Below are 12,915 nucleotides of genomic sequence, written 5' to 3'. Positions count from 1 at the left end.
CCAACAAGGAATATCTTGAATACCTACTAATCCTTCCAACCAGTCAGCTGGGGACTCAACAGGCAAATGTAGAGCCTATTGGAGAGCAAGCAGGGTGGGGGTGGGGACTATTTTTATTCAAACCCCCCTGGGGCTTTTTCCTTCTGCTTTCCTTGAGCTAGCCTTTCTTTGCACATAGGTTTAGTGGAAGGAAATTTACTGAAGTCAGAACATCTACATTATGTGAATGAATGCCATTTTTATAATGTAGGAACAAATGGATGTATATATAAGACAAAACAACAGCAACAAACTTACTTACGTAGTGTTTTCAACTTTACAGCTTTCTGGTATTTTCCATGATACAAATGAGTTTCCTTCATACTCTAATTTAATCTAAGAAATGAGATGAAAGTTCATGTTAATAAAAACAACAAAACACTGTTCATCTCCATGTTAGGCTGTGGATTCAACTTTCTGGTTTCTATTGCCTTAAAAAAAAAACAACTAAACTTCAGTTCCTTGGATATCATGCATAGTTGACTGCTTCCCTCGAATCTGTTTGCCACAGAGAGGAGAGAGTCTGCAGGTCACACACTGAGGAAGTGTGCACCCAGGTAATTCTGATTAAACATGTCAGCAGGCAATAGTTGGGGAGAAGGGACACAGGCAGGGTTTTGGTCCTCTGCTTGGGGCCATGAGGAAGAGGAAGGAGAAGCAGAAAGCAGCCACCATGGAAGAAGATGAATAAGCAGGAGGGAGGAGAGCTGTGCCATAAAAACATGTCCATGTGGGTTGGCCAACTGCAGTTAAGAGCAGCCGAGATGGAACATAGAAATTTTTAAGTATTAACTCCACATTATGGGTAGTAAAGTAGATAATAACAACATGGAGGGTGGATAGTTGCTGCTGCCTAAGGCATATTTAAAAATAAAAGGCTGTGTGTGTCTTTCATCCAGGAACATAAAAGGTCAAAGGCAGGAAGAAACCCTGTTTTAGTCAGGATTTCTATTCCTGCACAAACATTATGACCAAGAAACAGGTTGGGGAGGAAAGGGTTTATTCAGCTTACACATTCCACATTGCTGTTCGTCACCAAAGGAAGTCAGGACTGGAACTGAAGTAGGCCAAGAAACAGGAGCTGATGTAAAGGCCATGGAGGGATGTTCTTTACTGGCTTGCTTCCCCTGGCTTGCTCAGCCTGCTCTCTTTTAGAACCCAAGACTACAAGCCCAGGGATGACACCACTCACAGTGGTCCCTCCCCCGATGATTACTAACTGAGAAAATGTCTTACAGTTGGATCTCATGGAGGCATTTGCTCAAGGATGGCTCCTTTCTCTGTGATAACTCCAGCTTGTGTCAATTGACACAAAACCAGTCGGTTCAAACCCCATGTTTTTTAAAACATTATTATTCCTACAATTCAGTAAAGAAGAACATCAAAGGAGAACTTGTTACACACCGGCAGTCTGTACATCTGAGGTTGGAGAGATGGCTCCTCCTGGGGTAGAGGCAGTGTTGATTCCCAGCACACACATCAGGCTCATAAGGACCTGGAACTTCATTCAGTTCCTGGAATCTTCCTTCCTCTTCTACCCTCCAGGAATACCAGCACACACTACAAACACTATCATGACTTATGGGTTACCCTTTTCTACCTTTATGGGTTACCTATTTCTAAAGCTACAGACACACACACTGAGGTGGTGAAAGGGAGAGAGAAATACAAAGAGAGATGGGGGTAGGGAAGAGGAAGAGAACGGGAATAGTAGTGCAACCCAGTGTGTCTGGGTCAAATATAGAACACCCAGACAAAAAGAATAAGCTATAGAAAAAGACTCCTAAAATTAACCAATATAAAATATATACATTTTACTCTCACATTTAGCAAAATTGACCACACTTATAAAAAAGTCTTAACAAAAATCAATGAAGTATTGCTAATACATACTTGTCTTTGTTAGGATTTCTACTGGTGTGATGAAACACCATGACCAAAAGGAAGTTGAGAAGGAAAGGGATTATTTAGCTCACACTTCCATATTGCTATTCATCACCAAAGGAAGTCAGGGCAGGAAGACAAACACAGAGGGAATCTGGAGGCAGGAACTGATGCAGAGGCCATGGAGGGGTGCTGCTTACTAGACTGCTTTACATGGCGTGCTCAGAGTGCCTTCTTATGGAACCAAGAACCACCATTCCAGGGATGGCACCCCCCACCATGGGCTTGGACCACCTCCATTGATCACCAAGTGAGAAAATGCTTTACAGCTGCATCTCCTGGAGGCATTTCCTCAACTGAGGCACCCTCCTACCTGATTACTATAGCTTATGTCAAGTTGATACAAAACTATCGAGTATACTACTATTCTTTTCAATATTAACAAAACAAAATGAAAGGTCCTCATAAACTTACATAGAAAAAACCTCTAGAGAATCTGTAATCTTAAAGCAAAAATAAATCAGAAAAGTGGATTTCTGAATGATTCTTAAAAGAAAACAATCAATGTAATTCTAATAATACTTGAAAAAATCAGTGATAGCATTTTATGTTATCAAATTTTACCATATATCACATAAGTAATGGCTAAAAGGATATTTATAACATTAGATGTTTGTAAAAGAAATATATTTGAAAACAAACCCAGTTGTCATTATAAGAATAAGAGAACATTCCCCCAGAAGAAGGGAGATTATTTTTGAAAAGACAAAGAGGAGTTTGTAGAAAGAAAATAGCATTTAGTTGTAGGAAAAAAATATAATGCTTATAAACCTCTGTTGTCCTGGCAAATCTTGGTCATGAACTTCATCATATCTAGAATCAAATATAACCTAAGGAGCTGGGTAGACAGGATGGGGTTTTCTTGATTGGATCAAGAAATGAATAAGAAAGCTATTACTTTTTACCTGTTAACTCTGATTCTTGGTGTTAAGTGAATCTATCCTGTTGCTAAGACATTCCTTTCCTGGTGTTAGACCGACTTCTTCAGGATTCCAATGTAGAGGGAAAACTTGAATGTCTCTAGGAATTCCCCAGGTCTCCAACACCAGAGTGTACTGCTGAGATACTGAGTGTCTTGTACTGAACAACTACTGTATTCTCGGTCTTTCCACCAGGAGCCAGCCAATGTTGGACTACCCAGACCACAGGCTGTAAGCCAGTCTGATAAATCTAATAAACTCTGAGTACATGTACTCCTATTGTGGTTTGAAAGCGAACTACACCCTCATTTGGCTCATGTGCTTGAACACTTGGATCTCAATGGTGGTGCCAACTGGAACGTCTATGGAAGACTGCAGTCAAGAAGTATTCCCCTAGTTCTGAGAAGGGATTGATTAGCTTCCATCCACAAATGGGACACTTCAACCCTCCAGGGATCGAGGACATTGAGGCCGAGGCCATGGTAACAGTGTGAGAGCCAGAGCTGGAACTGAAGCTGGAGGGGAGTCCCAGGACAGCACACTTTCTACAATGTAATTGTGGTGGGGATTATGGGAAAAACATGTGATAAACCTACACCGAGCTGGACATACAAACAAGTGCATGAAAAAACAAATCCACATGCTCTTGCAGCAGGATATTGATCACACTGCAGACCCTGAGATTGTGTACTGGAAAAATCTGGCTCTAGTTGTGGTGTGGCTCAGTCCTAGCACATGCCTTTAACCTAAGTGCTTTCTTTTTATTGTAAGAGGGAGTAAATAAAGTCAACCACAGGTCAAGAGACTGAGCAAGCAGCCAGTTGACAGAGAATGAACATAGGAAAACACCATAGAGAGTAAGAGGAAGATAGGAGAACAGATAGAGAGGCGCACAGGAAGTAGAAAAGAAGGACATTGAGTTTGAAGGGTTTCTGAGACAGTGTGGAGGAGAACTGGCTCTCTCCTTCTGGAATGTCGGTTGAGGAAGGTCAGCTGGGTGCTTGTTCTGCCTCTCTGAGATTTTCATTATAGCATTTGGAACCTGGGTCTTCAGGGTTCATTTGGTAACATCAAATGATTGGGATTTTGCTTAAAAACAACATTCAATATTGTGCCAATTGTATAAGATGTTACTACTGAAAGAAGCTAAATGAAGGATGCCATGTTTCTATGCAGGTTCTCTTAGGCTTACAATTATTTGTAAAGAAAAACAAATAAATCTATTAACTGTGGGAGAGAGACACAGAGACAGAGAATGCTAGTTGATTGGCAAAGTGCTTACTGTGCAAACATGAAGACCTAAATTTAATCCCCAAGAGTCATATAACAAGCTGGGTAGGGAACCAATCTGTGTAATCTCAGCACTGTGGCAACAGAGACCAAAGAATCCCTGATCCTTGCTGCCTAGCTATGTAGCCAATATGAGAACTCAAGTTTCAGTAAGGGACTCTGTCTCAAAGGAATGAAAGTGGGCTGGAGAGACACTTCAGGGTTCGAACACTTGCTGCTCTTGCAGAGGAATCATCCCTAACTTCAGTTTTACGGCATCCAACATCCTCTTCTCACTTCTAGAGGCAAACATGTATCCATGTAGAAAACATTCGCACAAACAAATTGTTAAAAAAAAAAAAAAAAAGGTGTAGCATGATTGCAGAAGACAACCAATGTTGATCTAGTAATAGATTGGTTAAAAAACATAGAAAATCTAATAATACCTATTTTTGTCAAAGATCTACACTAGGTGAGAGTATAAGCTTAATTGTCATTTTGAGAAGTGTCTTATAGAGTCTCTGTAATCCATTAACTCTGCTCTTGGCTATATAAAGAAAAAACAAAACAAACAAAAACAACAAAACCTCCACAAACAAAAAGCCTGCAGAGATCCATGGAGAAGAGCATTCCTCACAGAGTTGTTCGTGGTTGTAAGAAGCTATATGTCCATCAGCAGGGGGCACCTAAATACACTTGAATTAATACATTATCACTCTAAGTAGACAGCATTAAGAGAAATCAACTATGGGGCTAGAGAGATGGCTCAGCCATTAAGAGCCTTAGATGCTCTTGCAGAAGACCCAGGTTGGATCCTCTGCATCCTTATGACAGCTCACAATTAACTGCCTGTGACTCCAGCTTTCAGTCCCAAAGCCTTCTTCTGGCTTCCAAGGCTACTGCACAGGTGGTACACATAGTTATATGCAGATAAATACTCATATACTCATAAAGTTTTTTAAAAAGAGAGAAATGAAGGAGATATGGTGTTAAACATTTTTAAAAGTAATACAGAGACTGAGGTTTATCCCTGAGAAGAATTTATATCTGTTGTAAACTTATAATTGTTGAATGACAGTTACTATTTTCTTCTCAATAATTAGGCAATATAAACACATAAAATAGTCCCTTCTTTTGTTGTTGTTGTTCTACATTGTAGGGAACATAGAAAGCCCCTACTGATTGTGCACTGCAGAAATGGGCACAGTCATGACAAAAACCAGGGTATTTGAAGCGCAGGCAATTAGCAGAGCTTGTCTCCATACGAGTAAGGCTCATAGCTGGCAAAATGGTCTTCCTCTGGTCTATGTGAGTGTTCACAGGTAATTAATCACTGTGTGAAAAGCATGGCAACTAACTGCAGCTTCCTCCTCTCTTGTTTACAGCCTGAGGCTGCTGACCTACAGAGATCTCCTAACCAGACTAGAAACCCTTCTCCTGTGTTGTGCATAATGAACACGTCAGGTGCGAGGTTGGTACATTAGTAGATGTGACTCCATTTGAGTGTACAACCCACCCAACCCCTAGCTTCACCAAATGTGTTTGTCCTTTCTTCATTCCCTCACCTTACTGTGAATCAGAATTCCAGATCCACTCCACATGGGTGACACTATGTACATACTTAAGGGCATGTATCAGAGGGGGTAACAATAGAAGGGTAATAATGAGAGGAAAAAGAAGATGCAGGGTTAAGTATCTAGTAAACAGAGATAAAAAGCCAAGTATGACTAACTCTTAGGAAATACTAATCTTTTTAAAGATACTTGATACTTACAGAACTCCTGGTACTAAAAATGGAATAGTCTTGGCTATTTATGTAGTACCTGTAGAAAAAAAAAAGGCAGGATGTGAATATTAACAGCAGTTTCTCCTTGACATATGAGAGACTCTACACATGGTTAGGACATGCCCAGGCTTCCAAGAGCTCTGCCCTCCATGGGAAGTAAACCTAGAGCTTAAAAAAAAAAAAAAAAAAAAAAAAGTCAGAGATTGCTAGCCATTAGTCTGGCTGGTCAGGGCTTGCTGAGTTCAGCAGACATTAAAATGGCATGAGAAGTAAGTCCCCTTCCTTATTCATTTTGGTATTTGAAACAGAATCTCACTACGTGGCCCTGACGAGTCTGGCAATCATGACGTAGTCCAGGTTAGCCTCAAATTCCTGGTAAACCAACTGCCTCACCCCCGAGTGCTTGAATTTCAGACACCCACTTGCCATACTCGTTACATAAATTTGGTAGAACAAATGCCACTGGTTATATTACGCTTGACTCTTTCTTTCATGTAATGAACTCAGCTAGAATTTAAAAAACCAAAGACTGGAGTTTCAGAAACCATTAGTTTTCATCTTAGCACATGAAAAATATAACTCTTAAGTCCTTGTTTATGATCATTTTTATATTATTCATTACCAAGGATAACTTAATTTCAACATAACTCACCCATCTCGAGAGGAATTGTGGACAAGAAATATGACATAAGCCACTGTGTACATGTAATTCATTAAACGTTGTCAAGAAATCACAAAGAAGGATAAAATTCACTTTCATAATATATTCAACCCCAAATGTAATTGCTGTAAAATAATGATCAGCAAGGTATTTTTACATTCTTTTAAATAACTCCTTGAAATCTGATGTATCCATCTCAATTTGAAATGTATTTTTAAAAGCTCACAAGTAACACCTGTCAGTAATAAATCTCATGGCCTATGGCTTAGGCATGAAATAGGGGGAACATCCAGGGGGTAGAAAGAATTCTGGGATAGAGCAAGGTGAGATGAGGCAGAGTGGAAGATTTGCTTGGGAAAATGTGATGAGCTGAACACATGGCACCTGAGCACAGGTAACCAGACACATGGTAGAATGTAAATCAGAATAAATGGGTTAATCTAAGTTATGATCTAGTCAGAGAAGAGCCTAGCTATATGGACAAGGTATCAGTAAATATATTTTGAGTCTGAGTCTTAATTCTGGGAGCATGGGCCTGGGAGGTAGAACCAGACCTAACTTCTATATAAAACATCTTAATATTTTTCTGCCTTCCCATCTGTTTGATGATCTATTTCACATCTACCCTGCATATAAATTGCCATTGGAATATGTCCACTCCTAAACTTTTAAGTCAGACATGATAAGAAACTGGAGGCAAAGGCTAATGCTTTAGAAGAAGTAGTTTTAGCAGTGGGACAGGATAGAGCAAATATTAAGGTTAGGTTAGCTACCAAATGTCATGCTTCATTTCAATATTTTTGTGTCACGCCATTACCTTATAATGCAACCATTGATTGGGAAAAGACTAAGGCTCATTTGCAGGGAGTGTGAAAAGATTCAAATATTTCACATTATATGGAGCAATTGAAGGCAGAAATTTCAGATATTAGCAGAAGTCATTTGGGTACTTGGAACAATGATGAATTAGCCAGCGATTTAAAAAATAATCTTAGTGCATTGAATCCCTTGGATTGGGTTCAATATATAATCTTGCTTGTTATTATTATTGGCATTAGTTTATTAGTAATTGTTGTTTCCACTTATCTTCAGCGTTCTTCTGAGATTCCCTAGCCACGAAGAGGTGGGATGTTCTGGAACTTTGTCTAAAAATAAAAAGGGAGGAAATGCCACACCCACTCCAGTGGAATCTCTGTGACAAGTCCAAAATCTTGGCCGCAGTGCGGAGGCAAAAAGTTTCACGGAAACTGGTCACCTGGAAGATCTTTGGCATTCCCTAACACAGATGTGTTTCAGATTTGTCTCTGAGAGTTTTGCGTGCTTACCTTCAGTATTGTTTTATTATAGGTTCCCCTAAGGAATGATCTGACAAATAACTAAGTTAAATTGAACATTGCTTGCTGGCATCCACCAGTATCCTAGTCAGTGTTGAGATGACCCTGGGCTTGGAATTTCTTAAGGATGTTACTCTTTCAGACGAAATGCCTCCAGAGTTGATAGTGAAAGAAATGAGGCATTGCAGTTTGCTGGGTAGGAGCTAGAAATCTCAAGGCTAGTTCAACATAGTAAACTTAGAATTCTCATTACAGACATGAATGGCAGCCTACATTACATAATAGTAGAAAGAAGGTGGGTTGTGGTTTAAGGAGGAACTAGAGTATTGTATTATTCATGAAAAGGTTGGCAGAATGGAACTTCCCTGGGCATGTTTTTCACTAGGTCCAGAGGAATAGCATAATTAGGTATTTCCTAAGGGAACCCTGTTGGTATGTTAAACAATACAATAGAATTGCACCTGGGTTTATTAGCCCTTTCACCTGTCTCCTGAGAATAGCTAGCTGACTTTAGATAAGGCTGATCTTATCTCAGTTGTAAACACTGCCTGGTTCCTTCTCGATTTTATGTATGCATTTTATCTGTTTTGTGTAAAGAGCCATTATGCATCTCGATGTACTTTGGCTGATGTATTGCCTAACTTCTTTGTTTTTCTTCTGTATTATAAGTCTGATGCTTGCTTTTGAGAAATTACATTCAGATACAGCACTCCCTTGTGTCTGTGTCTGTTTGTCATTTGCCAACTCCTTGACCACTTGGGTACCAGGAACCTGAATTCTCCTGAGGGTTGAGGGACTGAATGAGTCCAGTTCGTGGCAGTGAAGTTGCTGCAGGATCATCTTTTGCACTCTGCATTCAGATGCTCATTTCTGAACCCTGAGATCTGGTTGCAGTGACAACAGGGGCATGGCCATGATTATTAAAGAATCTCCTGTCTATGCTGTGTAAAGAATGCTCTCCAATTATCTGTGATTGGTTAATACAGAGCTGATCAGCCAATGACTGGGCAGAGGAGATAGAAAAGCTAGAATTCTGATTCCCAGCCAGGTGGAGAGAAAGGGGAGAGGGAATGGCAGATGAAGAGGAGAGGAAGAGAGGAGAGAGAAGAAAGAGAGAAGAGAAAGGAAGCAATCCGCCATGAGGCAGGTGAGGTCCAGATGTAGGTCACCATGAACAGGTGTGTCAAAGAGAGTTTGCCCTGAGGAGAGACAGACAGAATAGGAGTAGCCAAGGACAGATTAAATGCAAGTAATGAGTGTGTGGTTGGGAAGTAGCCAGACTAGCATAGAGGGTTTAGATAAATGAATATATGCCCAGGTATTGTTCTTAAGACGTGTTGATTAAATCTAATAGATCTCTGTGTCTCATTACTTGGAAGCTAGGGCAAGGATTAGAAAAAACTAAAACACCTTTAAATTTTCTCCTACATAGGGGAGGTTGTTAGGATGCTATTATTTAATCTTTTTATCAATATTACACAGGCCTTAATAGATCTCTGAAGTGTTCTTTCAACAGATATTCACCATCAATAGAAAGTTGCAACTTTTTATGGACATGTACAGATCAAAATAAGAAAACGCATGCTTTTATCTAGTACTGTAAACTAAATGAAAGAGATTTTCACCATAGGTTTTTACCCCCAGTAATTGCAAACCATCTCTAACTTCCTATGGATTTAATATAAGATCCTTTACATTGTTTTTGGAACTGTTAGGACAGAAGAAAAATACAAGTGGCAGTTTTGGCATTTTAACTAACAGAGTTGAAGTATCCATGTAATTTGTGAATATGCTAGTGACTAAGTGACAGTGCTCCCTATCCTTGTGAATGTGCTGGTGACTGAGTGACAGTGCTCCCTTTCCTTGTGATTATGCTGGTGACTAAGTGACAGTGCTCCCTTTCATTGTGGATGTGCTGATGGCTAAGTGACAGTGCTCCCTTTCATTGTGCATGTGCTGGTGGCTAAGTGACAGTGCTCCCTTTCCTTGTGATTGTGCTGGTGGCTAAGTGATGGTGCTCCCTTTCCTTGTGCATGTGCTGGTGGCTAAGTGACAGTGCTCCCTTTCCTTGTGATTGTGCTGGTGGCTAAGTGATGGTGCTCCCTTTCCTTGTGCATGTGCTGGTGGCTAAGTGACAGTGCTCCCTTTCCTTGTGATTGTTCTGGTTACCTGATCCTCTATCAGCTTCACCTCACCTGGGGCTGGCATCAGGGAATGGGATCAAGGGATTCTATAAAGGTTGCATGTACCTTACTAATCTAGACAGCTTTGTTAATGATAATGCCTTCTCCTTCCTGCTTCCTTCTATGTGTCAATTACTTAATGTGTTAATGTCAGAAATGGATCTCAGAAGATTTATACATGAGGAATAAATCTCAGGAGATTTATTCCTCATGTATATGCAGATGAGTTATAGCCCTTACTTTGATTTCTAGCCCTGTGCCCCTCTAAAAAGTGAAAGAGCATTAATTGACTAACTTTAACCTTTCCTTCATCTCTTAATAGAAAACTCCCTTCTTAGTTTCATGGTCGTCGTCCCCCCCACCCCCCGCCAATTTCTACAATTTATGGATTATGACTTTTGGGTGAATCATTTTTATCTCAAAGTCTATGCCTATTTATGTATAAACTGAGAAAACATTGAGAAAACATTTTGGAGACTAAAATCATTCTACTTATAACAGGTTCGACTCCATATACCTGCTGGAAAACTAAAGGAAACATACTCTTTTGAAGCATACTCAGAGTATTTATAAAACTTCATCACTTAGTTGGCTCAACACAAGCACTAACATATTTCCAAGAACAGACATCATGTGGACATACTCTGTGGATATGTACCCCGGTTAAGAAGTTATTACAAGGCCAGGCATGGTGGCACATGCTGTTAGTCCCAACAATCAGGGGACAGAATCAGATGGATCTCTGTGGGTTCAAAGTCAGCCTGGTCTACAGAGTAAGTTCTAGGTCAGCCAGGGATATGTACAGACCCTGTCTCAAAAATCTATGACAAGAGAAGAAAGCAAAATCTGTGTATATACTTGGGATTTAAAAACAAACTGCTGGATCTGGGCATGTTCACACACACCTGTGGAGCCGAGGCTGGAGAATCAGGAGGTCAAGCCCAGTCTAGCCTAAAGAGTGAGACCTTTTCTCAAAGGGCAAAGCAAAACCACCCCACAACTTACGGATAAATAATTCAAGCACGATAGAGAATAACATAAGTTAAAACTACCAAAAAATAAATTTTGGAAGGATTTCATGTTACTTTTTGTGAGGTGTGATTGAACAATCCTATAAGGGGAACCCATTCTTTAGAGAATCCAATGAGGAAACTATTAGTTAAATATCTGAAGACCTTAGAGCTGAATGTGGTGGTAAATGCTTCTAATCCAGTGCTTAGGAAACTGAGGCAGGAGAATCAGCCTGTGCTAAACAATGAGACTCTGTTTCAAAAACAGAGAAACTGGGAGAGGATGCCAGTGAGCTAGAGAGAGAATGTTATATCAGAAGAAGCCCATCAAGACAGAAGGGATTAAGCTGGGTTTTGGTGGCGCATTCCTTTAATGCCAGCACTTGGGAGGCATAGGAGGCAGATTTCTGAGTTAGAGGCCAGCCTGGTCTTCAGAGTGAGTTCCAGGACAGCCAGTATTATACAGAGAAACCCTGTCTAGAAAAACAAAAATAAATAAATAAATAAATAAATAAATAAATAAATAAATAAATAAAAAGCTAGAAGGGATTTTAAAATATACAAACAGAAAACAGAGGTACAAAGATGAGTATGGCAAGAAAGCTTATGAAAAGATTGATTAAGATTTTTAAAAGACACAATTAAATGATATTAAGCAAAAGGTGTCATAGTTAGAGGATAAAGCAGATATTAAAAAGGTAGTCACTGGGCCAGTGAGCTGGCTGTCTTAGTGAGGGTTTCCTTATGCTGTGAAGACACCATGACCACGGCTACTCTTATAAAGGAAAACACTTAATTAGGGCTGGCTTACAGTTAAGAGGTTTAGTCCATTGTCATCCTGGTGGGAAGCAGGTGGCATGCAGGCAGACATGGTGCTGGAGAGGAAGCTTAGAGTTCTACATATGGATCCTCAGGGAGCAGGAAGATAGTCCAACAAGGTCACACCCACTCCAACAAGGCCACACCAACCAGTGTCACTACCTATGGGGGCCATTTTCTTTCAAACCATCACAATAGCTGAGCAGGTTGAAAGAGCTTGCTGTGTAATCCTGAAAACTCAGGTTTGGTCTCTAGAATCCATGTGAAAAGCAGGTCCAGTGCCTCCAGTCTACAATCCCACACTACTATGTAAGACAGGAGGCAGAGACAGAATAAGCTGGAATGCTCTAGTCATAAAATAGTGACACAGTAACAAATGGATATTGCCTCAAACAAGATCAATTACAAGGTAGAAGGAGAGAACTGATTGGCGGTTCATGTCTATAATCTCAGCATTTTGGGGCTTAGGCAGGAGGATCATCATGATTGGAGGTCAGCCTGAACTACATCGTAAGTTCGAGGCTGGAGTGGGCTATAGAGTGAGACATTGTTTCAAAGAACAAACTATACATACATACATATATACATACAAACGTGTGTGTATAACACATGTGTGTGTAAGGGTCCATGATTCACAGAAGAATGATACCCCAGACTCAAATAGTATATAGACTCAATAAACTCAATGAACGTTTGATTCTGCATGGATCTCCTATTATCAAGACCACAAGGAGAGCTCACAGGGCAGAGTTAAAGCACATTAGGAGAGTTTGGATTAGGTGACCTTTATCTTGCTCCACCTCTAGGGACATTCCAAAACCATTATTTGAGTGCGGGGCCTGAAAACTGTTGTTGGGAAGGTCTGGAAAGTGTTGCTTAGGAAGTCTGGAAACTGCTGCTGACCCATTGTCCAAGCCTCAGGCCAGGTGGCTGGGCAGCTTCTGAGGCCT

The 12,915-nt window shown here is 40.3% G+C and overlaps 1 protein-coding gene across 8 annotated transcripts in view; it reads right to left on the bottom strand.

The window, feature by feature from the left end:
• Catspere1 (cation channel sperm associated auxiliary subunit epsilon 1) overlaps positions 1–12,915 on the bottom strand; it is a 153,835-nt gene that overhangs the window by 136,560 nt on the left and 4,360 nt on the right. For 7 of the 8 annotated variants that reach the window (XR_001779559.1, XR_001779564.1, NM_001368823.1 and 4 more), the window contains exons 2-3: positions 5,947–5,995; positions 302–375 (exon numbers count right to left, since the gene is read on the bottom strand). Coding sequence is in view for 6 of the 8 variants with exons in the window: in NM_001368823.1 (NP_001355752.1) it covers positions 302–375; positions 5,947–5,995 (123 nt within the window). In the remaining 2 variants the exon portion in view is untranslated. Of the gene's footprint in view, positions 1–297; positions 376–5,946; positions 5,996–12,915 lie in introns of all 8 variants that reach the window. The other variant, XM_017314031.2, reaches the window with a different exon arrangement.

The sequence above is a fragment of the Mus musculus genome, chromosome 1, assembly GCF_000001635.26.
Source record: "Mus musculus strain C57BL/6J chromosome 1, GRCm38.p6 C57BL/6J".
NCBI lineage: Eukaryota > Metazoa > Chordata > Mammalia > Rodentia > Muridae > Mus > Mus musculus.
Note: the sequence above shows the minus strand (reverse complement) of the source record. Positions and strands in the feature narration are given on the sequence as shown.